The sequence below is a fragment of the Salvia hispanica genome, chromosome 5, assembly GCF_023119035.1.
Source record: "Salvia hispanica cultivar TCC Black 2014 chromosome 5, UniMelb_Shisp_WGS_1.0, whole genome shotgun sequence".
NCBI lineage: Eukaryota > Viridiplantae > Streptophyta > Magnoliopsida > Lamiales > Lamiaceae > Salvia > Salvia hispanica.
The window spans coordinates 27467275-27492806 of NC_062969.1; the positions used below are offsets into that span (position 1 = coordinate 27467275).

Genomic DNA, 25532 nt, shown 5'->3' on the forward strand with positions numbered 1-25532 from the left:
CTCATAACTCAAATAAATCATGCTTTAAATTAATTAAAACCTAAAACATGCTTTTCTACGGTTTAGCTATTTTACCTTGATGATTCTCCAAAGAATCGAAGATAGCTAGCGCCTTCTCCACGTGAAGATCTTCAGTACTAAACCACAGATCTTCTGTCTGGTTCCCGGACTGTAAACTGATATTAGGGTGGGCTGATCTCATCAGTATACTAGGACTTAAATAAAGAAGACGGAAAACCTATCCCTTGAAAAAGAGGAAAAAATCAAATTAAAATTAAAATTAAAATGTGACTCATTCTTACTCATATTTTATTATAAAATTAAAATTTAAAAAAGGACTCACGATCCCACTAAGTTTTTCAACTTACAATTTATTACATTTCTGATCATTTGTGCCCGATAAAAATGTGACAAAATTTAAGGAACTGATGGAGTAATAAATATAGTTGGAAACATGGTCGTTTTGAGCTGATTGAAAACATCACCTTCCTAAACTGGAATGTTAAATGAAGAACAAAAGTAAAATGATGCATTTTTGACATAGAAAAATTGAAACAGCCACTTACCAATGAGGGGCATTTAGGTAATTCCGGAAAGAGCAACATATTTGAGATGCTATCGAAACAGATAGGAAAATGGAGCAGGACAAACATACATGAAGTGTTTACAATTAACACCATCCATTGATAGCCAGAAAAACAAATCCTAGCTTCGGTACTCAACAATCAACAACTGGCCGATCAAATGGTTTCTTTAGTCTCCTATTCTATCTTCTCCAAACCCCTTTCCCCAATCTTGCCAAGAAATGCGCCTTCTCGCCGAAAGAAGACAGCTGCTGTAGCTTGTTTGCAGCAACAAAATCCAAAAGATGAAAACTTGCGCCACCGGAGAGCGATTCTTTACATGGGTTTCGCTGCAATCCCCCTTCTTACTTTGAGGGCCGATTCTGTTCAAGGACTGCCTGCTGCAGGTCCACTCACTCATACCATTTTAAAATGTGTTGTATTTGAAGAACATTTTTTTTTATACTTTTTTTCCCCCTCTATATTGTGCGTGCCAAATTAAAGCTGTATGTTTAGTGTTTGTATGTTTTTAATGTAGTGATTTGTGTTTAATCTGAATTTGTTATTGGGTCGTTTTTAATGTATATCAGCATTCTTGTTGGTGGTATATGAAGGTGCATTCTGAAAAAAACACAGCTAAGAAAAAATCGAAATTTGGAATGATTTTGAGGTCATCTATGGAAATTAGGTATATTGCTATAATTTGGGTCTTTTTTTATAGGGTAGTGAATGGAAATTTAGGTGGACTTGAACCGGAGACCGTAGGCATTAACCACTCTACCACTAGGCGTTGCAACTCACACACATTTGGGCATCTTAGTTAGTTTCTTTTGGGATGCATTTCTTTATAAGGTGATGAAGAAGGTTTTTGTTTAGGAATGACATTTGCTACTCTATTATCAGACATTCGAGATGCATCATGTCACGTTACTGTCATTTTCATCTTCTTCATATGCAATCTTGACGGGATTACGTTGTTGTTCAATTGTGTTGGTCATTTCCTTAGTTAGATTGCATTTTCTTGGTTAATCTACAGTTTGAAGGTCTGTTTCTACGAGACAAATTATATCTTAGGCTTAAGATATCGCAACCTAACTTTGTTCTCCTTCACCAAACTCTGTGAAGATGACTATGTCTCCTTCTCATTATATTATATTGAAGTACGATTCTTTTATGGTTAACAAATTTGGAGATATATACTTCTATGGGCTGTTGTAATGATTATGACCCTGTTCTGGTTGTTTCAGTTGAATCCGAGTCGAGGAAAGTAGATCAGAAGCTAGAAGAAGAGGTCTGGTTTTATGCTGAACAGTGTATACAATGATTAGCATATCTCTAGTTTCATTTTGTGCTAAGTTGCATGCCTCTTGTGCTCTGTAGTCGGGGCAGAAAAAGGCGTCTTCAAACCCGTTTCTTTCACTTCTCAATGCACTTGGATTTCTGGGATCAGGTGTCCTTGCTGCTCTCTATGCATCACTACAGAAGGAAAAGGCCGCTGCAGATGCAAACATAGAATCTGTAAGCCTCTCAGGTTCTTGGTTGTTGCTTGTATAATCCATGGTCTTTCTCTGGTAGTTTCCCAAATTCTCGTATCATAGAGAGATGTGTAGTTCCTTTTGTTGAATGTTAATTTTCATGGGGTTTATTGCTATTGTTAACTGTTACATTGTGTGCACAGCTTAATGTCAAACTAAAGGAAAAGGCAGCTGCTATTGCTTCTCTGGAGAAGACATTCGAGTCTGAGATATTGAATGAGAAAGAAGCGCGAAAGAAGGCACTCGCTGAAGCAAATGAGGAGAAGCAGTCCTTAGTTAATCAGTTGGATGTTGCAAATGGTACAATTAGTGGTCTTGGAAAGGATCTACAAAGAGAAAAGAAGTTGGTTGAAGATAAGAGATACGAGGCTGAGCGCCTTGAAGCCAGCCTCCGTGAAGCAGGCAACGAGAAAAGAGAACTGCAAGACCAGCTGAAGGAAAAACTTGAGTCCCTAGCTGTCTTGCAGGATAAGATAAACTTACTCTCTTCAGAGGTCAAGGAGAAGGAAGAAAATCTGGCCAGCGTTAATTCTAAACTTATCGAAAAAGAAAGAGAGTTGGAACAACTGAGCTCTGTTTATAAGCAAGCTCAGGATCAGATAAGCGGTTTAAATTCAGAGATTCGAAACCTGAAAGATGAGATTTTGGAGAAGGAAAAGGAGTTGGAATCAAAAAACACAGCATTAGATGGTCTGAATGCCGATTTATCTTCGTCACATGTTGAGTTGGACGAGTCTAGGAAAAAGCTCGATGCTCTTCTGAAGGAATACAATGAGTTCAAGTCGTCTTCTGAGAAGAAGGCAGCTCTAGAGGCCGAGCTTCTAAGTGAAAAAGAAGAAGCTCTTGAACAACTTGAGGGCAAGCTGAAGGTTGCTTTGGATGATGTGAGCAATAAACAAGTGCTGATCTCTGATTTGAAGAATGAAACGGAGAGTTTAAAAGAGCGTCTGAACAGTGAGCAGAAAATCATAAAGAATCTTGAAGAAGAACTCAAAATTGCCCAGGAAACTCTGGAGATATCGAGAGATGAAGCATCTGGCCTAGAAAAGCAGTTGCATGAGTCGAGGCACTTGTTTTCGGAGCTTGAGGCGAAGCTCTTCAAGGTTGAGACAGAGTTGAGTGAAACTAGATATTCACTACAGAGGGATGTTGATGAGGCAAAACAAGGTGCTGAAACGTTAGCCGGAGAGTTGAAGTCAGCTAGGGAGCTCCTAGCTGAATCAGAGAACAAGCTTCAAACAGTCTCCAATGAGCTGGCCTCCGCAGTGCAAAAATGTGACAGCTTAAATAAAGAACTCGCAGCTGCCAATGAGAAAGCTGAAACTGCGGTTTCTAATCTGAAAGAAGAAAAGAATGTTGTGTCCTCATTGAAAATGGAGTTGAAGGATTTGGAGAGGCAAGTTTCCAAAGAGAATGAAGCACGGAAAAGTCTCGAGAGGGATCTCGAAGCATCTGCTAAATCACTTGATGACATAAAACAAGAATCATCACTGCTGTCAAGAGATTTGGAGCTTTCTAATTCTCGGGTTTCAAGCCTTGAGAATGAAAAGGACGCGCTTGTCAAGTCCCTTGACGAGCAAAGGCAGGTGGCTCAAGAGGCTCGAGAGAACGTGGAAGACGCCCAAAACCTGGTTGTGAGGCTTGGGAAGGAGAAGGAGAATTTAGAGAGCAGAAGCAAGAAGCTAGAAGAGGAACTAGCTTCTGCCAAGGGAGAGATACTACGGCTAAGGAGTGAAATCAGTGCATCAAAAACTCAGGTAAATGATCAAGAACTCGTAGTGGGAAGTAACTCGACTCAGCAAAAAGTCAGCTCATCAGAAACTCCAGTGAAAGATCAAGAAGTCGAAGTGGGGAGCGACTTGACTGTAAGCAATAACAGCTCGTCACAAACTCCAGTGAGTGATCAAGAAGTTGAAGTGGCGAGCGAAGCTGCTGCTCCCACAAAGAAAAGTACTCGAAGGAAGAAAGTGAGCTCGAGGAAAGTAAATTCGTAGTTAACTATATGCTTCTAAATTCGCAGGTTTGCTTCGACATTCATCATTATTTGAGATTGGAGGGTTGTGTTTGATCGTGCTCAAGCTGCATACTTGGTTGATTTTAGGGAGTGTATGATGATTGATGGGAAGAGAGGATACATAATGATGTTGTTCATTTGTATTATTTGTATGTAAAGAGTAGTCTGGTTATGGTAATTTTGAGGCACGCTGAATATACAGCTCATCATATCCTGCTTATTTCTTGCGACCCTGTGTGTGTGTGTGTGTGTGAGAGAGAGAGAGAGAGAGGTGTAAATTCATAACCTTGACAAATACTCCTGTAAAAAATCTCACATCAATTAAAAACTTGAAATCCCAAAATCAAAATCAATTCTATATTTACATTTAATCTGGGCAAGAATTACGACAGACATCATAAGGCTCCGTCTTCATACAATATTTTGCTAGCAAGATGTCTAATGAAAAGCCGCACGCGGTACCCTCACCTTCGTGAGTTCAGCATCTAGTTGCAATCAGACATCTGTGTACATTGAAACAAGTTAGCAACAGCGTCAAAATAATGGCTGTTGAATCACAATAATACCCAATAAATGTTTCTATTGATAGACATGTATCTGAATCCCAATGAATTTGGGTGTTCAGACAAAATGGATACACATTAAAGTTATCAACTCAGCAATTTCCATGCATAGATGCTCATGCAATGTCAAATGGATGGATCAAACTAATGCAATACACTGGACCATTTAATTATGAAAAATTGAAAATGATGGAAGCGAAATTCAAATCTTCAGATATTGTACTTCTTTAATTATGGAAATGATGGGAGCGAAATTCAAATTCATTTAGCCACATCCCATGATCCAAATGAGATGAGCCCTGAGCCCTTTGCAAATTGCAAAAGCTTTTTTACAGAGTCATCCTTAATGCACTGCATATTATCTTAAGACACTGGCATGAATACAGTGTGATGTATAGAAGCAAAGGTTTGTTAACTTCAATAAAAAAATGTCTCTATCCTAATAATTTGAAACTAATACGCTGAACTTTCAACCTTTGCTTTCAAGAAAAAAATGACAGCCTCTGAATGCGCAAATAAGTTAGATTTTTTAATAATATCAACGAAATGAACTGGGTAGAACATGATACCTCAGTCCAAATAGAAGTCAGAATAGCTATAATGCTATGTACAGGCGCTGAAGTTCAGGTCTGCTAGTCAGGAATTAAAGTAAAAAACTGGCTGAGGAAGTTCTGAAGTCTGCGTTAGAATTGCAGGATTTGAGGATTTAGTTATTATTATTATTACTACTTTGATCGTTTGTGTTTGAGCCTGCTGTTTGATTTACTTAAGATTTGTTAGATGACTACCATATTTTTAGTTCTAACCCATGGCTAATAAATGGAAAATTTAATACTAGAACAACTTCTCAACCAGCTGTAATTGTTCTATAAATCTTCAATAGTTCATAATATGTCAGTGGAGGTGGAGCGGCTCAGAATCATATAGCATTGAACTTGAGTGAAACCAAAACACATACATCAAAGAACCAAATTTAAGCGGAAGACAGATGAGGTCCTAAAATACAATTTGAACATAATCTGGCAAAATATAATTACTGCTTAGTAAAAAGGACTCCATCCAAAGAGAAGAAGCTTACTTGATCTGTATCTTCCAACTGGAATGTCTCGTAACTCACGTTTCTTGCATAAATGTTCACCTAACAGTACCATCACTGCTAAGCCAGTAATGTTGACGACCCACCAGGTAATAGTTGAGGGCCAACCTCCATACAACAAGCAAATGAAAAGATGTATGATGTAAAGGGTAGAGGAAAAATCCAAGCATTTCCTTGTTCTCTCAACTAAATAAACCAAAACTCCAGCTCTGTTTCAATAGAAAATCACAGTGATGTTTAGAATGAGATTATTCTGAAATCCCAAGTCAGAGTCTATAATATTTCACATCTAACACGAAGGTAATAGTTTAGAAGGAAAATCAGTGAATAATATGAAGCCAAATCTTTGATTAAGGAATCATTATGCTGCAAATATGATACTATACGTTAGTAGCATACACAGGAGAAGATTCAATAAGCATAGTATCTTTGTTGATTATGAATTTATGTTCTAATAATAAACTTTATCCTCAGGTAATAGCTAAAATAGAGTCCAAGACCACAGGAAATTTGCAAGGTAGTAACTCCAATAAATCATGTATTTCCTGCACAGTTGTAGGTCAATGTTTTTTGTTGTTCAACTTCTTAAACATGGTTCAAGTGTGATGTAAACTTACAACATTATATCATAGTGAAAACCTGAAAAACTAATGCTCAGCATGTTTTCACTCATATTGTTCCTAAATTCATCCTCCCTCTCTCTACACCAGCTTCAATTTGAAAACTTGAGAAACAAACAATAAAATGATGAAAGTAGAATGGAAAAGTAGGACCCACCCGGCAATAGAGGTGAGAAAAATGGAAGCGATAACGCCCCAATCAGTAACAGTGGCGAAATCGAAGAAATAGACGAGGCTCATCTTGGCGACGCGGGGAGCGACGAGAAGCGATAGGCATAGCCCTAGAGTGAGGTAGTACAGACATTGAAGGCACACAATTTGCGCCACTATCAGCCACGGGTCCCACGCCGCCGCGCCATAGAACATCACTAAACTGCCTCGGCCCTCCACACCCAGATACAAGGAACCTTCAATTCAATTCTTCACCAAATTGATATGATCCCCAATTCCGTTGGGGTTTAATTAACCACCAAAATGCAAAATAAATACTAATTGCAGCATTTTTGTGAAGAAGAATCACACAAGTGATCATTTTAAATTCAAAAGATATATATTAATGAATTTAATTTTAACAAATGATTATTAAAATTTTAAATGTTTAAATAACATAATAATACTCCCTCCATCAGTAAATATTATTCATGTTTGACTCGCTGTCGGTGCATCAGTGAATAGGTCCCGCATTTTATATTGTAAAATGAAAGTGTATTGAGTTAATGAAACGTAAAGTCCATTAGAGCATTCGCAGCGGTGCTCATAGAGCTGTCCGTCCGTCCGTGCCGCTGGACAGAGCTTGTCCGTCCGCCACTGGAGTTCGTCCGCCCGTACCGCTGAGCAGCCCTACGTGGCACGCTCTGATTGGCCAACGGCATAGCCATGGGCAAATTCGTTTTTTTATTTTTTTATTTTTTAAAAATTCAAAATTTATTTAAAAAAATGTTTTTAAATAAAAAAAAATATTTTCCCACTTCCCAAAAAATTATATCCGTTTTCTACCCACTTTTAATTTATTTTTCAATTTTTTTTTCCCAAAATTCACATTTTCATCTATAAATACCCCCACTTCAACACAAAAAAAAAAATCACATTCTCATCTACTTCTATCATCATTCATCTACATTCTCTCATCTTTTTCCTCATAATCTCTCATCTAAATTCCCACCACACTACACAATGTCCGGCTCCGGCGATCACCCCTCCGGCAATCGTGGTTGGAACCACGATTGGTTCGACTCCGAGGCCGGATATAGTCCGGAAACCCAATTTACGGCCCCTCCTCAAACCCAAGGTTCGGAAGCTCCGGGTGGCTACCGTCCTTACCCGGTGCACGACCTAAACGCCCCCGAACCCGGATCGGGAGGGAGCAGCAGCTCTACTCCTACTTCTCCTGTTCGTGGCACCCGCACCCCGTACACTCCGGGTGAGATGATGGCGATGTTCAAAGCCTACTTGGCAGTCTCCGAAGATCCGGACGTCGGCACGAACCAAACCGGGGAAACTTATTGGTGGCGCATCACTCGCATCTACAATGAAACCCGCCGGCGTGAACCATCTATCGCAATGATAGTATGGTTCACAATTGCGTCTACAGATGCAACGATGCATCGGGAAGTTCCGGGGATTTACCTCCAGGAAGAGCGGTCGGCGGGGAGCGGCACGAACGAGCTTGACATCATCACTGCCGCCTTGGCGACCTACCAATGGGAGGAGTTCAAACCGTTCAAGTACCTCGATTGTTGGCAGGGGGGCGCCTACATCCGAAGTATAGGGGCGGCATAGTAGCATCCTCCTCCAGCTCCTCCAAAGCAAACGGTCCAGGTCGGTAGCCCTATCCGACGGCGCCTCCGATGATGTAGCTACCCAGCTTGCCGGAGCTAACTTGGGTAGCCCCGACGCTGGGCTGAGCAGTTCCCGCCCGCAAGGAAGGAAGAAGGCGGCGGCCACCCGCCCCCGCCGTCGCGCCTCGACTCCATCCCCCCCCGCCCCCACCGCCCCCGCTCCATTTGTGCCTCCTCCACCCCCGAACAACACGTTGTGACCCATCTTGAGTCAACTCTATATGAACGATACGTCTCGGATGACTCCGGATCAACTTGCAACACTTGAGCAAATGATCTGGGGTCTCAAGAGGCAATTGGGGTTAGAGGACTAGTCTTCCACGTGTGTAAAATTTTTAATTTGTATGATTTTAATTATGTATTTTTTTATTTTCTAGGATTTTAATTATGTATTTTATTTTTTAGTATTTTAATTATGTAATTTTTATTTTTTAGGATTTTAATTATGTAATTTTTATTTTTTTAATGTATTTTTATAATATAGAAATGTTTTTAACAATTGGAGTATTTAAATTGAATAATAGAATGGTGGGACCCTTGAGCTTGTCCTTAGCTAAGAGCACGGATGTGGGTGTTGTGCTCTTAGCTAAGGACAAAGAGTAAAAGAGGGTCCGGGCCCACCTCTGTGCTCTTAGCTAAGAGCACGGATGAGGATGCTCTTATAAAAAACCATAAAAAAAAGAAGCCAAGTAGATAACATTTTAAGGACAGACCGAAATGGCAAAACTAAATACTTCCTCCGTTTCTTCATAGTTGAGGCAGAATTTTTCGGCACGGAGTCCTAGAAATGAATGTTGGGTGTGTTAAATAAATAGATAAAAAAGTAAGAGAGAGGAAAAAAGTTGAGAGAATAAAGTATAAAGTGAATAAAGTAAGAGAGAGTAAAGTAAGAAATAGAAAAAAGTTACTCCCTCCGGTTCGTCATAGTTGAGTTATTTTACCATTTCGGAAAGTTTCTTCATAGTTGAGTCATTTCCATATTTGGTAATTTTTTTCCCTTTCTTACTTTAATCTCTCTTACTTTATTCTCTCTACTTTATTCACTTTACTTTATTCTCTCTACCTTTTCCTCTCTCTTACTTTTTTATCTATTTATTTAACACACCCAACATTCATTTCTAAAACTTCGTGCCCAAAAGTTCCGCCTCAACTATAGCGAAACGGAGGGAGTACTATATATGGAAATGACTCAACTATGAAGAAACTTCTCGAAATGGAAAAATGACTCAACTATGAAGAAACGGAGGGAGTAACATTTTCGGGGAAATAGCTTTTATTTAACCATAAATTAGCCAGGACTAATTCTCATAATACGGAGTACTACTCCCTCGTCCCATAAGAGCATCCGCAATGGAGGCTATCGGGTCGGCTAGCCGATTCGCAGGCGCTAGCCGGTCCGCTAGCCTACCATTGCAGCCGGCGAGCCGATCGGCTAGCCCACGCCGATTCGCGGGGCGCTAGCCGGTCCGCTGGCCGCCATTGCAGGCTCCCGATCGGCTAGCGTATTTTTTTTATTTTTTAATTTTCGAACCTCTATATATACTGATATTTGCACGTCGTTTTCATTCATACCACTTGTTTTAACGAGTTTCTCTCTCTCGAAATGGGTGATGCGGGTGGCAGCGGCGTGGGTGGTAGTGGTGGGGATGCTGAGGAGTTCAGTCGGCGATTTAACGAAGAGTTGGCGGCTTATACGTCCAGCAAGATAAATCGGCTGATACAAAGGGCCTTGCAGCCATAGCAGTCAGCGGTACCTCGACCCATTGTCCACCGCCGAAGTGCGGTTGATCGGGATCACGTCGCTGCACATCAGCGGCTATATGAAGACTACTTCGCTCCGGAGCCGCAGTTTGGGCCAACCTTTTCAGGCGGCGTTTTAGGATGCGTAGGTCATTGTTTATGCGTATCGTTGAAACTTTAGAGTGTCGATATATGTGTTTCCGGTTCAGGCACGATGCGGCTGGCAGACCCGGCCACACACCTATACAAAAGTGCACTGCGGCAATCAGGCAGTTGGCCTACGGAGGTGCGACAGACATATGAGACGAGTACCTCCACATCGGTGAGATGACTGCCCTGTAGTGTCTGGAGTTTTTCTGTCAGGGCGTCATTGAAATATTCGGCCCCCGAAGACTGTCAGGATTTGATGCAGATGCACGGGGAGAAGCATGGGTTCCCGGGGATATTGGGCAGCATAGACTGTATGCATTGGGAGTGGAAGAACTGTCCCGTCGCTTGGAAAGGGTTCTACACGATCGACTACAAGGGAAAAAATTCCACGATGATCCTCGAGGCCGTAGCTGATTACCGGCTATGGATTTGGCATTGCGTATTTTGGGGTAGCCGGGTCAAACAACGACCGCAACGTCCTCAATTCGTCGCCCCTTTTCAACGAGCAGTGCCAGGGTGTCGGTCCGGCCATCAGTTTTGTCGCCAACGGCAACCATCATGATATGTGCTACTACTTGGCGGATGAGATATACCCTAGGTGGCCCGTCTTTGTGAAGACGATCAGATGCGCATTTGATGAAAGGAAGACCTACTTTGCGAAACGGCAGAAGTCGGCGCGCAAGGACGTGGAGTGGGCATTTGGTGTGCTCCAGGCTCGATGGGCGGCAGTTAGGGATCCAACACGTTTGTGGCATGTCGACTGCATTGCTGATATAATGTACGCCTGTATTATCATGCACAACATGATAGTCAAAGATGAATGTGCACAACTGACTAGTTGGGCCAATGACGATGCTGATTTATTTGTGTCGTAAAATTTAATTCCTTATTTGCGTGAATTTAATTTATTTGTTTTTTACTCCCTCCGTCCACAAAAAATAGATCACTTTGTGTATGGCACGGGTTTTAATGTAAAATTGGTAAAGTAAGAGAGATGAGGAGAAAAAGTAGGTAAAGTAAGAGAGATATGGAGAAAAAGTGAGTAAAGTAGGAGAGAGGGAAGAAAAAGTGAGAAAAGTATGAGAGATAAACCTTCCATTTTTAGAAAGTGATCTATTTTTTGTGGACGTCCCAAAATGACAAAAGTGATCTATTGTTTGTGGACGGAGGGAGTATAATTTTATTTAGAGTGAACTACATAAATGGTACCTGATCTTTCACTTTCGCACATAAATGGTACTTGATCTTTATTTTATATCGTTTTTGGTACCCAGTGACAAAAATAACCCTAGGTACCAAATATGTGATTTTTTTTCATGGAGGATATTGTTGGAAATTTTCATTAAATAGTACCAAATATGTGATTATTTTTTCTTCCTTTCTTATTTCTCTTTTTCTTCTTTAGTTTCTTCTTCTTTCTTTTTTCTTCATTTTCTTCTTTCTTTTTAGTATTTTATCTTCCTTTCTTTTATCTTTTTTCTCCTTAGTTTATATTTCTTCTTCCTTCTTTTTTCTTCTTTCTTTTTAGTGGTTTATACATACATCTAATCGCATTCATAATATAAAAAAAAATACTTAATTAAATTAATTATTTAAAGTAATTAAATAAATTGAATATTTTTTATTAAATTATTTTATACTCATTTTAAGGTTGAAACACCTAAGTAAAAATATTCAACTTTTTATATCATTATGAATACAATTGACAATGTTAAATTTTTATTAAGATTATATTGAGTAGTTACTAATTTAATGTAAAATAATAATTATTATTATTACATAATATTATGTGATTCATAATTTATATAATTATACTACAATTATTTATTAATTACTATCAGTTTTTAGTATTATAACAATAATAATCTATATTGATTAGTTACTAATTTAATGTAAAATAATAATAATAATAATTATTACATAATATCACATGATTCATAATTTATATAATTATACTACAATTATTTATTAATTACTATCATTTTTTAGAATTATAACAATAATAATTAGATATAATTATAACTATAATTATATTTAAGTATAATATTAACAATGAATATTAATATTAATATTGATTAATAATAATAGTATAAAGAATTAGGAGAATGAGAGAAGATATTATAATATCATTTTTGGTACTAATTTTATGTTTGCCCAAAATACCCTTTATGACTTAAATGGAAACATATATTTGTTTAAAGGGCAAGTTTGGAAGAAAATTGCATCAGATACCAAAAATGTGATTTATAGGTACCAAAAATGATATAAAATAAAGATCAGGTACCATTTACGTGCGAAAGTGAAAGATCAAGTACCATTTATGTAATTCACTCTTTTATTTATTGTGGCTAGTCCTAGTGCCAGTCTAGTTTTTTGTCCACTATTGTGCAGTTAGATGTCCTAGTGATGTGGCATGCAGTTTCTAGTCCTGATGATGTGGCAGAAGGTGTTCAGTTTCTAGTCATTGAGCCATTGTGGATGCTCTAATAGATGACATAGTTGGAGAATGACACAAAATTTTAGATGATGTTTTGCGTGTTAGGTGAAAAGAGAAAATATCATGTTTATATAAATACGTGAGAGAATTTTTTTAAAAAAAATATATAATATTTTTTGTGAAACAAACTAAAAAGTAAAATGTGACATCTATTATGAAACGGAGGGAGTAATGATTTATTTCAACAATACGGGCTTTTAGGTGTATGATTTGGATATATAAAGTGGGCCGAATATGGAATTTAGTAGGAGTACATGCCCGATGCAGGCAACCAACCAAATCTCAAATTGTGGCGGTGGCTTAGCAGATACTCCTATTATATGATGGTTCCCAGCAGCTGAGCTCACGCCGCCAATGGCTTTCTTCGCCCTCTCCACTCTGCCGCCTTCCGCGCCCTTGTTTTCTACTCTTTCAACCCCCTTTAAACCCTCTCCCATTTTTCTGCTCACTATTCCCTCCTCCGTCAGGTCTATGAGGTCATCAGTGGTCGCTATGGCTCCCGATGAAGAGAAGATGACCCGCCGTTCGCCCCTCGACTTCCCCATCGTCAGTATCGCTCTTTCTTTTCTCTCAGGACTTCTGTCGAACACCTTATGTGCTTGCTAATTCCTAGTATTTTCTTTTTATTACTGTATTATGATTATCCAATAAGTTAGTCAAGTAATTTACTCTAGATTGATGGTTTTAGCTCATTTTTGAAGATATTTATTTAGGGAGGCTGCACAAATTTGATCTTTGTAAATGTTCCTGACTTGAAATTATTCAGCACTGTTACATACTAGAGTTGTTAGAATGTTTTTGATGCATCAGTCTGAAATGTTGCAATTGCAATCTAGATCCAGATTTCTTGTGCATGAATAGTGTTTGATAGCTTGGGTTAATGGAGTAGAGTCAGTATTCATATGTAATGCCTCTTTCCGTAGGAGTGGGACAGGCCAAAGCCGGGAAGGAGACCAGATATATTTCCTCAGTTCAGTCCCATGAAGACTCCACTACCCCCACCAATGCCAGCTGATCCTCCTGAAGAAGACGAAGAAGATGAAGAAGAGAAAAAAGAGGAAGAGGAGGAGAACGAGGAGGAGAATGCGGACAAGTGACATCCTTCTACTACTCTTGCACTTGAAGAAGCAAGAATGATTCTTTTCTGGTGCAGATTATTTTTTGAGCGACAACGATGATTGGTTTCTGAGGGTAGAAGACATCGGCATGTAAAGTTGTGTTTGTAGGCTATGCTTGTCAGAGCTCTATGTATCTCTATAAAACACATTATATTCTCCTTGTTACGCTAGAAGATATGTGCTTTTGATCCTCCTCCTAATGACCCCTTGTGTTTGTAACTAAAAAACATAGGTAGATATGAAATAAATCATAGCTCTGATGCATGACTTGTAATATGAGAATAGCGGAAGATTATATCACTTACGAATTGCGTTGGTGACCCCAGCTGCAGAGAATGGAGGTTGATTACGAGCTGGGCTCCTATAAATGAGCTGCAGAGAATGGAGGTTGATATCAAACTGGTAAACATTGAGAACTAGAAACTCTGTCGAGTAATTGGTGACACAAATAAGTCGCTAGTTTTAATGCAAATTAGTAAATAAAAGAAAAGAAAAAGAGGAATTGAAGTATTATTAGTGGAGAATAAGTCTTATATAATGTTTTTAAAATATAGTTTTAATTTTTAAGGGATAAATTAAAATGAAAATAGTTTCTATTCTTAAAGGACAAAGAGTATTTCTAATGGTGTATAACTAAATTGAGCTTAATTTAATTCAATTAAGTTAAAAGCTTATAGTTTTAGACATGTCCGAGTCTCATTGAATCCTGAGTCAAACCTATTAGTACTATATAAATAAGAGAAATGAATCAGTTCATACTTCATAGTATCACTATCCAATACACATAATTGTCGTAGAGTTTGATAGTTTATTACATATGCAATAATCAAACTTTTGTGTTTAAGTATAATTAGCTAAAAGTATTGGGGTTTAAATCTATTGTTGGAGTTATGAGAGATTCAATCTCTCGCCTAAAAAAAGAAGAAGATTTGCATTAACTGATTTTTATGATCCCTCGGAGTAGGCCTATGAAATCTATTATTTCAAATATGTTGTACGTCTTGTGCGGTTCTAAAATAGAATTAACTTTTGTGAATTAACTTTGTAAATTTTTTAATGTCATCCTAGGAGATTATCTGGAATTAGTGATCTTCGATATATCCTCAATAAGAGCATGTTAGATGGTTTTAAGATTGAATTCTTGTGGAGGAGCAATAAATTGTTCGTAAAAATGCTTATAATAAAAAAGTACAGCACTTATGCGGGGTTCGGTTTGCAAGATTGTATCTCGCAATTAATACATATAAATAATCATGAGATAATTAGTCATAACTGACTTTATAGGACTAAAATAATTTTGTAACTCAATCTTAGATTGTATCTTGATATTATTTTATCTAGTAAACCAAACATCACCTTAATTAGATAATGTCTTTATACTCCCTCCGTCCCAGATTTATAGTCACATTTAATTATGGCACGAGTTTTAAGGAATTGGTAGAGTGTGTAATTAATGAAGTGAGATGGTGGAATGTGTAATAAATGAAGTGAGATGGAGGAGTGAGATGGTGGAGTGTGTAATAAATGAAGTGAGATATGAAGTGTGTAATAAATGAAGTGAAGGTGAGTCTCTTTTTGACTTTTTAGTTTTTTTATTTTTATTTTGGTTTATTTTTGTATTGATAATGGCATTTGGGTGTAATTTTAGTGAATAATGGGGTAAAATTTTATATCCAAATATGGAAAATTCTAAATGTGACTATAAATGTGGGACGAACTTTTATGGCAAAATGTGACTATAAAACTGGGACGGAGGGAGTATTATTTTATGTATGAAACCAAACACCACCTCAATATACTACTTCCTCCGTCCGCCATTAGAAATCCCAGTCACTTTTGTACATTCATTTGGTAAAAATGATAATAAATAGTTAAAGTGGAGAAATGGTTAAATAAGATAGAGAATAACTTAGATAAGACTCTTCTCAACATTATTCTCTCTTACTTTATCATTTCTTCACTTTAACTATTTATTATCATTTTTATAGAATGAGAGCGCAAAAGTAACTGGGACTCCTAATGGCGGACGGAAGGAGTATATAAATACCATGACACCTGAGCTTAGTAGAGGTTTTTTTGGAAACCACTAAATTGTTTGTAAAATACTACTAGTAATTATATTGCCATTAAATTTTGTAAACAACTGTATATATGAATAAAGATAACCTATAGTGCCACTTGGGTAGTGATAAAATGCAAATTTATATATTGTACAAACTCAAAACTCCTTAATACAGCTTCAACACAGTTTCAATACAATATCAACACAGTGTAAAATTTCAAGATTTTAATATCAACACAGTATCAATACAATATCAACACAACATCAATCATTGACTACTGTTGAAATTCTATTGACATTTTCCCGTTGATGTTTTTTTTTGATCTGTTAATATTTTTTAATGGTCCAGATTATAGTTTTGAGTTTGTACAATATTTAGAGTACGTGCCACTTTTTATCATGTAACTATCTTTATGAATGTGCGTGCCCTTTTAAATGACGAGAATAGCCCTTACATGTTGATTATCTCATAATTAAGAGGAAAAAATCTTGTGTAATTGTTGCAGCTAAAATTTATTGTGTAGAAACCTCGTGGTGAGGAATACAGTGAACACACAGAGACGCAAAATCCATCATTTATTGGAATAAGTAGTAGAAATTTGGAACTAGTTAATTCAATAATGGATAGACAAATCCTAGCTTCGTCGTCTTCGTCTACCAGCGCCAATTCTGCCAATCCTCCGCCGTCGGAGGATGCGTGGTTCAACACTTATCTCAACCTAATTCCTCAATGGCAATCTGTTCACACGGTAGGTAATTGCTTTTGGGGCTTTTGTTTTTTTTTTTGGAGGGAAGGAGCGATAGAAATGATGTGCTGAATTGAGGGAAATTTGTAGGAAGTATTCTGCATCATCGATGTGTGCATTTTGAAGAATCTGTACCTGTTGGTAGCTTTTTCGTACTGGTGAAATTGCGTTAACGCTTTCACTTTTTGTTAATTGTTTGTGTAGGGAAAATCGAATATTTAATCCATCTTCAATCTAACAGCTAAATTTTTGAGGCGTTGGGCTAATTGATGTTTGAAGAATCCCATCTTTATCAGTTTGGTTGTTATTGGGAGGTGTAGAATTTGTTGACTGAGCTGTCTAGGACGCCTAATGCTTCTTGTTTACTTCAATTTCATCACATTTTGACTCTCCCAGGACCCAGTATGCAGGAGTTAACTGAAATTAACAGTTTTTTTAATTAATTATTAACTTTTCCAATTAGTTTACATCAGTTGGATAAGCTTGTTAAATATTTGGTGTTGCTTCTTAAGAGGTTTTCTTGTGAATTCTTGACAATGCATATAGAAATACAGATGTAGGAAAACACAAGATTGATAGAGCTTGTTGATTCTGTGGGTATTAATGTTCTTAAGAAAAGTATTGAATACCTAACGTCAAAGATCACACCTCGATGTTTTATTTTCCTCCCTTCAAATTATTCCGCAAAAGAAGTTGGGAGTTTCAAACCCATTCAAAATAAGAACGTAAGACATTAAAACACTTGACATTCACGGTCTAAATGTTTTGGTTGTTGAAACTGAATTACTTTTAGCAGATCAAGCCCTAGTTGTTTTTAGTTGAAACTGGTTATCAAAAGATATCCTTATTGGATGCTCCCAGCTTTCGCCCTAATGCTGCAATTGTGCTTTTGTGGTTTCTGATAGGAGATGATCCCAGTTGAAATATCTAGAGTTAATCAGGTAGATGCTGGAAGGCTTGACGTTGAAATGTCAGCCATGTTAAAAGAACAGTTGGTTAAAGTTTTTTCTTTACTGAAGGTAAACATCATGCTGTTAATTGAGTTTCTCGGACCAGAAGCTTTGATAATTAATTGAAAGTTCACAGGCATTTGATTTCCATTCCCTTTTTTGGGGTTAGCCAGGAATGCTATTCCAATACGAGCCTGAACTCGATGCATTTCTTGAGTTTCTTATATGGCGATTTTCAATATGGGTTGATAAGCCTACACCTGGTAATGCTCTCATGAACTTGAGGTATAGGGATGAACGTGCAGTTGAGCCAATGGTAAAAGGTCAGTGGCTATTTACTTACTTTCTTCTTCCGGTACTTTATCTGTTGTTCTGAGTATCTTATATGGTGATTGTTTACTGCATATGGAAGATGTGCAATAAATTGGTGACTGAATGCTTCAAGATATTGGAGAAATTCACTTATATTATGAGAAGTAACGGTGTTATGTATTACAAAATTGCAAATTACTTCACCCTGTCCCTCAGGCATGTTAGGCTGATTTATTAACAACAGGAAGTATTTGTTAGGACAGGATGAAATTATGAGCATACATGTGGTTGTTCAGTGTGAAATGTTTGCAGGTGGCTCTACATGCTCCATTTCCCCTCAAGCTTTTCTTTTTCTACTCGTAAATGTGAAATGTTCACTTTATGTCATACAATGTCGATCATGGAATTAAGTTAATTTGATACACGTCATTGTTTCACTAATGTAAATTGCGTAACTTGGTATCCCGGCGCATGTTGCTGGTGTCAGTAGAGCACTTAATATGCACTGAGGCACTGTTTTCAGAATCAATAAGAGACCGAAAGACTTAATATAGTTGAACTATGCATTGTCTTTACACTTTTTTCTTCAGTTCAATATATCTTATTATTGGTCAAAAAAGTGCATTTAGTATAGGCAAAGCGCAAATTAAAATGGTCTACTTATATTTTCAAAAAATAATTTTTATTGATTTTTAACCATTGGTGAAATGTCTAAGCAAACTGGAATAGATCAAGTGGCAGGAGATAGGAAACATACCTGTCAAATTGATATGACAAGATGAGTTAAAGAAGCAAATACATTGAGTGACAAAATATGTGCAAATGGAAATCAATAAAATGTGCCTTTGTTAGTATCCACCTAGATATGTCCATACTGTCCTTCATATATTTGGTTGGTGGGCAGGAGTAATTATTCAAGAAACGAAGCTTACCTCAGTACATTTTTTTTTTCATATTTGTCTCAATGTGGTTGCATTTATATTAAATCTTACTTTCGTCTTCTAGCACTCTAATTTGTCTACTGCCAATTTATTAATGTCTTAGGAAAGAGTCATAACCTTACGTTACATTGACAAGGTATTAAAAATTTCAAAGTTATCTAGTTTCTTCTACATTTGGGGGGAAAATAAATCCTATAATACTCTATTTCGAATAATCTATTTGCAAAACCTTGTGATACTAAACTATGTTTATATAATTGTGTAGCTAGTGGTAAAATAGCAGCCTCATCAATAAGTTAACTACTAGCTAGGAAAACCTTATATTCCTTTAGCCCTTTCGAAGCAGAGCTTAGAATTAATCTTTAGTAAGTGTTAATTAAAGTTGATGTGTTGAACTTAGGCGTCTTGTTGTCTCCCGTTTTGATAAAATACATATTCAGTCATAACTGTTACACATTATGCCTTTGTGTCTTACAGAGGAGAGGCATTGGAAGTCTTTTAATTAGGAAAATGATAATTGTTTTTGTTCAGTATACCCTTGGTGTTCTATTGAATTGCGGATCTTTTTCCTTTAATGTCGAGGCTTTACACTTGTGCTTCTACGTACATTCTTATAGTTAGAATGGGGCTGGAGGGGCCAGGATTAACTGTTTCACAGAAGATCTGGTACTGTATAGCAACTGTTGGTGGTCAGTATATTTGGGCCCGACTTCAATCATTTTCTGCTTTCCGTAGATGGGGTGACACTGAGCAGGTGCTTCTTATCTCTGAATGATTTAATTCTAGTAGTTATGCATGATATGCGCACGATATATGATGTAATTACATCTGAATGTACTTGCTTAAATATATGGAAGTTAGCCCCTTTTGGAATAATGTTCTAATCATCTCCTTTGTTCAGAGATCACTAGCTCGTCGGGGTTGGTTTATCTTACAACGTATAGAAGGATTTTATAAAGCTGCATCCTTTGGAAACCTGCTCATATTCCTTTTGACAGGAAGGTAATTATTCTTATGCAGCCTTTGTATTTTATGTACAGCTCAAAGAGAATGATTTGCTTTAATAATCTTCTTTGGTACCTGAATAACATCAAGTTTGTTTGAATAAAAGCTTGAGCCTTACAGATTTGTAAATATACAAGTGTGCAAAGAACTTAACATGGACCAATCTTACCTTAATTGTAATTGGTCTTACCTTTATGTAGGTATAGGAGCCTTACTGAGAGAGCCTTACGAGCGAGACTTGTCTATGGAAGTCCTAATATGAATCGATCTGTGAGCTTTGAGTACATGAACCGGCAGCTAGTGTGGAATGAATTTTCGGTAAATTCTCTATCATTTCTTGGAAGCATTTGTCAGAAACATTATTTGGCCAGATTTGTTAAGATGCTATGTGGAATAAAGCACGGCATTATGTGCAGGAAATGTTGTTGCTGCTTCTTCCACTTCTCAATTCGTCGTCCCTGAGAAAAGTTCTCCGTCCATTCTCAAAAGATAAGTCTTCAAACTCAGAAGGGGATGATGCTGTATGCCCCATTTGCCAGACAACTCCAACCACTCCATTTTTAGCTCTTCCGTGTCAGCACAGGTAGTTTGTTTCTGCATCCTTCCTTCCTAATTCCTATTGCTTTATGCACATCGATCTCCATGTTCACAAACACTTCCAACCTCAATCCTCAAGTGAGGGCTAGAGAAGCTTCTCCTTACTATAAACTTTACTGTCAGGTATTGCTACTATTGCCTTCGAACAAGATGCGCATCCATGTCTTTCCGGTGCTCCAGGTGTAGCGAACCCGTTGTTGCAATGCAACGATATGGGGACTCTGTCTCCAGCGAAACTTGATGAAAGAGTTACACAAGGTGATTTAAATAGTGAAGTACAATTAGAATCATGTATGGTGTTGGAAATTAAGGAATATTCATATATAAAGAAAATTACTCAATTTAGTGAATGAAAAAATTGATAAAGAAAATTAAGAAATAGTATTCATACTAGTGTTGATCAAACGGAAGTTACTAAGATCATTATCCAGACAATGATTATGTACCATGTTTGGGAGAGAGAGATTAGGTGTCTCACCCTCACACTTGTATGATATATAAATTTATAATGCAGCTTCATTGTCTAGTTTCTTCCATAGAAGAAAACCTCTAGGATTTGGAACTCATTTAGCCACTATATTTGTTTGTTTTCCAAATTGATTCTCATACTAAGCCACGCATATTTGTTTGGTTTCATATGTCATAGATTATCTGGTATCAGTTCTACCTTTCAAGTTTGATGAAAAGTCTGAATCCTAAGATCAGTTTACAGGCTTTTCCAATTATCCGACCCTTTGAGGTACACGAGGAATGCCAATGAGCCCAACGGTGAAGGCCCTTGGTCTAATAACCAAAAAAGAAATTAATTACCAATTATGGAGGGATGATATGTGAGCTCCTTATGTGAGCATCACTTTCGTTTGATGCATGTTTAACGTTGTTTGTTTTGATTTATATATTTAGTTTGATTCTAATACATTTAGAAGTGTTATTGAAAATATAATTACATAAAAATCAAAGCTTGAATTGTTATTTTACTAATTTGTTTGAAATTATAGGGAAAACAAGCAAATCAAGCTTTGGTTTTATGAATTTTATGAAATTAAAATTTTAATAACATTTTTTAATGTATTAGAATTAAACTAAGAGTAAAGGTCAAAAGTGGTCCTAATCATATAGCTAAAATACGAATTTGGTCCAAAACATTTACTTTATGAAAATCGTGTCCTAAACGAAATTGTCGTCGGATTGGTCCTTTTTTTGGTGGTTTTGTCAAAACTAACGGTCAACGCCCGATTAGTGATATTTTGACTATTGTATAATAATTATTAAAAAAATAAAATATTAAAAAGAAAAAAGAAATTCCAAAATTAGAAATTTTCTCTCTTCTTCTCTCCCATCTCTCTCGTCTCCATCCTTCTTCCCCAAATCAGATCATCTCTTTTGTGCCTCTAGCTCATTCAAACAGTCGGTGTTTCGGACACTGAAGGGAGGGTTTTTGCACGTGTGTCGTGTGCATGTGCCCTTTCTTTCAACAAGATTTATAATTTTTCTACTAATGCAACAAATATTACTAAGTATAAGCGGCAAGAGCGGGGTCGAACCACAGGGACCATGGACCTACTTGAGATTGTTCCTACGACACAATCGAAAAAGGGGTCGGCTGCTGCCACGCATTCATTGGGAGGGTTAAAACTCTAATATACTTGACCTGGCGGAATTAAACTGGACTCTATTTACCTGACCTAGGGGATGAGAAAAGTACGGACACTTGCAACTTGTAAACTGGAGTTAAACTGACTAGAACACCTGTAACTAAAGGAACATGCTGAAACTTTCCCAAAATAAGCAGACAAAGATGCAAAAGTAAGTGGGGACCATTTCTCCTAAACAGACTGGGGCTGGCAGAAAAGCTGTGAAAAGCAAAAAGCAAAAGCAAAAAGCAGATCTGATTTTGTAACTAACTCCTACTTCATCTTCTCCAAACAACCAAGTAAAAACAGAGCATAGAACAGAGCTTCAACACCATTGACGAAATAAAACTGATCATGCTTCAAAACGAGACGTAAATGCGAAATTCAAGCTAGAACTACCAAATCTACGCTACTGGGTCAAGCAGAAAACGAAATGAACACAAATTACCTTGCATGCATCACCTAAACTATCGGATCTCAGAAATCGAGCACGTGAACAGCTAAATCTCAACCTCTAAACTACTGGAAATCATGTAAACAACATGGATCTAAGCCACCAATTACGAAAAGCATCCAAGAAACATAAGTAAATAGCATCATCGACATGAAAATAAACAACGAAGCTTCATAAAACTGAAAATAAGTTGAGATCCAAAGGTGAAGTCGTCAATTCCTCCGATGAAACTACATATTTAAGCCAAGAAAGGAACAAACTAACTAACTAAACTAAGAGAGCGGTGGCGTTAAGCGCCTACGAGAGCTTCCTACCTAAACTACGATAGCGTTAAGCGCTACCTCTTCATTGTGGAAAGCTTCTATTTATAGAGTGGCTTTAACTTCAACCCTAAGGCAACTTCTTGTCAGTATTTGACTATTTTACCCTTGCAATAATTGGGGATCTTCATGTCAGTACGTCATTCTGTCTCCTTGACCAGGTAGATGGCTTTTTCTGCGCTTTTGCTCCATTTCTACTCTTGTCGTCAACTTCCTGATTCTTCTAGGTCCGAGCGACGACTTCTGGTATTTTACTTCAAAATCAGCTATTTTGCATCTGCCAGGTCAATTAGCACAAACTCCTGGATCCATCTGCACACCAATGCATGAAACGAGCCTTATCAGACACCCGCTCGGATAACATCAGCTATACTGCTATATATCAGTAAATAACATCCCTAAGTTGTTGTCTGCTCATCTCTCTTTTCACATTTGTTGGTTCAATTTCTTAAGAAGTATTGGAAGGATCTCTCACAATCTTCTTGAATCAGTAACTGAATTGATCGCATCCAAGATCTTGAACGAGCATCCCCGGATTTCTGCTGTGCTGGAAAAGCCGCATGTGGCTGTGGTCGGCTGCGTCGACTATTTGGGCATCGAGATTATCAGACGCTGAAACAGAGCTGTGAAGAACTAGAGCCCTTGCCATTGCTACTGTCAATTGCAATTTGTAAACCTTTCTTATGTATTTTATTTTGTTTTTATTTGCTGCATTTTCTTTTCAACAATTAGTCCTATGCAAAAACCTCTGTTTTCATTTATCAAATATAGTACATATCATTTCATTTATCAAATACGTACCAAATCTTATCATATGTTATCCAAAGGAGCTTAAATTCTTGAATGTTTTGACCTTTATAATAAGTAAACCATATTTTTATAATGCATTCAACTCTACTGGACCTTATCTTAGCCGTGAGTGAGCCGGCCAGTTTCACAATCTTCTGCGCCACCCCTGGAGGGGGTCGAAAGCAGTCTTCGGATTCATTACAGCCCGAAAACGTACCTAAAGAAGCTCCCAACTTTCACCAGCCGGTTTTCTTTCTTCTTTGTCGGCCTCAACTTCAACAATGGAAGGAAAGAAGAGGAGATATAAATTCTAATTTTGGGTGTTGACCGTTAGTTTTGACGGAACCTTCAAAAAAAGGACCAATCCGACGACAATTTCATTTGTTTAGGACCCGAGTTTAAAAAAGTGAATGTTTTGGACCAAATTCAGTGTCAAATTAGAGTGGTGCTCACGTGAGGTACGTAGTAACATACCTATAACTATGATTTATGAGCAAGGTTTTTCACAAATGCTACACTAACGACATAATAGAGTGTATCAGTATAATATGCACTAATATGTCAATTTATACCAGTCAACAAACTTAAATGTTCCATGAAATAATTTCAGTCATATGATTCTATATGCATATGAAAAGAAAGAATCTTCCAATTTTATGTATTTCTATAGAATAAATGAAAAACCCAATTGGTCATAAAGATTCAACAAATGAAACAGCTGCTGCTGAAAGGAGGTCGAAGAATCGGGAGGATATACCTCCAAAATAAGATACTACAACTTCTAAAACAAATGAAGCAGCTGCTGCCGAAAGGAGGTCGAAGAATCGGGAGGATAGATCTCCAGAACAAGATACTACAACTTCTAAAACAAATGAAGCAGTTGTTGCCGAAAGGAGGTCGAAGAATCGGGAGGATAGACCTCCAAAACAAGATACTACAGCTTTTACTGAAAAGAGGTTGAAGTATATTCATGATAGACCTCAAAAACAAAAGCCACAAATTGAGTTATCTAATTATTTAGTATCTTAGTGAAATATATTATGTATAGGGCATAGATTCATTTATGTAAAATTTTGAACTATGTTAAGTGTGTATTCATGAATTTGACCAATTTTTTTGTATTATGTCTTCCAGCCTCAAAGCGTACGAGGTCACAAACCAATGGTGATAATGAACAGCCTGCTGCAAAGAAACAGAGTAAGGCTAAAGGAAAGAAAAAAATGGTGTTTAACATTCTTTGCAGCAGGCTATTCATTATCATCATTGATTTGTGACCTCACACGCTTTGAGGCTGGAAGATAAAATACAAAAAAAATGGTCAAATTCATGAATACACACTTAAGATAGTTCAAAATTTTACAAGAACGAATTTGTGCCATATACATAATACTCCTATATTTTACTAAGATAATAATTAAACAACTCACTTTGTGGCTTTTGTTTTGGAGGTCTGTCATGAATATACTTCGACCTCTTTTCAGTAGAAGCTGTAGTGTCTTGTTCTGGAGGTCTATCCTCCCAATTCTTTAACCTCCTTTCGGCAGTAGCTGCTTCATTTGTTTTAAAGATGTAGTATCTTGTTCTGGAGGTCTATCCTCTCGATTCTTAACCTCCTTTCGGCAGCTGCTTCATTTGTTAAATCTTTGTGACCAATGGTGTTTTTCATTTGTTCTATAGAAATACATAAAATTAGAAGATTCTTTCTTTTCATATGCATATAGAATCATAAGACTAAAATTATTTCATGTAACCTTTAAGTTTATGGATTGGTACAAGCTTAGCTACAATTTCTGCCAATGTTTTTCCACTAAAATATCAAACATCAATAAATGCATTATTATGCATCATAATATTTCACTCTAACTATAGAATACTTCACTGTAAGCACATTTACTTCACTGAAATGATAAAATAGTGTACATAAGCATGGATCACAAACACTTCACTCTAACAATGGAATACTTCACTATAAGCACATTTTACTTCAC

At 37.2% G+C, this 25532-nt stretch overlaps 4 protein-coding genes across 8 annotated transcripts; 3 read left to right on the plus strand and 1 right to left on the minus strand.

Annotated features, from left to right (window-relative positions):
- Positions 1-650: 650 nt before the first annotated feature.
- On the plus strand, positions 651-4332 carry LOC125188419 (MAR-binding filament-like protein 1-1). 2 transcript variants are annotated; one of them, XM_048085247.1, is made up of 4 exons: positions 651-970; positions 1811-1854; positions 1944-2081; positions 2242-4332. In XM_048085247.1, the coding sequence occupies exons 1-4, from the start codon at positions 745-747 to the stop codon at positions 4090-4092; spliced, it is 2259 nt and encodes a 752-aa protein (XP_047941204.1). In that variant the 5' UTR covers positions 651-744; the 3' UTR covers positions 4093-4332. The 2 variants fall into 2 exon arrangements, with proteins under 2 accessions (XP_047941204.1, XP_047941206.1); XM_048085249.1 differs by having other exon boundaries at positions 1953-2081.
- Positions 4333-4413: 81 nt separating this feature from the next.
- On the minus strand, positions 4414-6892 carry LOC125188420 (protein SYS1 homolog). The gene is made up of 3 exons (XM_048085250.1): positions 6549-6892; positions 5754-5980; positions 4414-4615 (listed from the first exon to the last, which is right to left on the minus strand). Exons 1-3 carry the CDS (start codon positions 6755-6757, stop codon positions 4608-4610), a joined length of 444 nt encoding a protein of 147 aa, XP_047941207.1. The 5' UTR covers positions 6758-6892; the 3' UTR covers positions 4414-4607.
- A 5982-nt stretch (positions 6893-12874) lies between these two features.
- On the plus strand, positions 12875-13904 carry LOC125187270 (RNA-binding region-containing protein 3-like). Its single transcript, XM_048083825.1, has 2 exons — positions 12875-13162; positions 13540-13904. Exons 1-2 carry the CDS (start codon positions 12971-12973, stop codon positions 13711-13713), a joined length of 366 nt encoding a protein of 121 aa, XP_047939782.1. The 5' UTR covers positions 12875-12970; the 3' UTR covers positions 13714-13904.
- A 2389-nt stretch (positions 13905-16293) lies between these two features.
- Positions 16294-21263, plus strand: LOC125186469 (peroxisome biogenesis protein 2-like). Of its 4 annotated transcripts, none has more exons than XM_048082838.1 (9): positions 16294-16545; positions 17448-17561; positions 17662-17815; positions 19363-19499; positions 19647-19747; positions 19951-20068; positions 20167-20333; positions 20471-20605; positions 20994-21263. In XM_048082838.1, exons 1-8 carry the CDS (start codon positions 16417-16419, stop codon positions 20586-20588), a joined length of 1038 nt encoding a protein of 345 aa, XP_047938795.1. In that variant the 5' UTR covers positions 16294-16416; the 3' UTR covers positions 20589-20605; positions 20994-21263. The 4 variants fall into 4 exon arrangements, with proteins under 4 accessions (XP_047938795.1, XP_047938793.1, XP_047938792.1 ...); XM_048082836.1 differs by having other exon boundaries at positions 21053-21263; XM_048082835.1 differs by having other exon boundaries at positions 21060-21263.
- The last annotated feature ends 4269 nt before the right edge of the window (positions 21264-25532 follow it).

Coding starts and splice junctions, on each gene's coding strand:
- LOC125188419 (XM_048085247.1), top strand. CDS start 745: ATGGTTTCTTTAGTCTCCTATTCTATCTTCTCCAAACCCCTTTCCCCA. Junction 971..1,810: donor TCAAGGACTGCCTGCTGCAG/GTCCACTCACTC, acceptor TGGTTGTTTCAG/TTGAATCCGAGTCGAGGAAA. Junction 2,082..2,241: donor CAGATGCAAACATAGAATCT/GTAAGCCTCTCA, acceptor TTGTGTGCACAG/CTTAATGTCAAACTAAAGGA.
- LOC125188420 (XM_048085250.1), bottom strand. CDS start 6,757: ATGTTCTATGGCGCGGCGGCGTGGGACCCGTGGCTGATAGTGGCGCAA. Junction 5,981..6,548: donor TTTCTCACCTCTATTGCCGG/GTGGGTCCTACT, acceptor CTATTGAAACAG/AGCTGGAGTTTTGGTTTATT.
- LOC125187270 (XM_048083825.1), top strand. CDS start 12,971: ATGGCTTTCTTCGCCCTCTCCACTCTGCCGCCTTCCGCGCCCTTGTTT. Junction 13,163..13,539: donor CGCCCCTCGACTTCCCCATC/GTCAGTATCGCT, acceptor CTCTTTCCGTAG/GAGTGGGACAGGCCAAAGCC.
- LOC125186469 (XM_048082838.1), top strand. CDS start 16,417: ATGGATAGACAAATCCTAGCTTCGTCGTCTTCGTCTACCAGCGCCAAT. Junction 20,069..20,166: donor TAGTGTGGAATGAATTTTCG/GTAAATTCTCTA, acceptor CATTATGTGCAG/GAAATGTTGTTGCTGCTTCT. Junction 20,334..20,470: donor GCTCTTCCGTGTCAGCACAG/GTAGTTTGTTTC, acceptor CTTTACTGTCAG/GTATTGCTACTATTGCCTTC.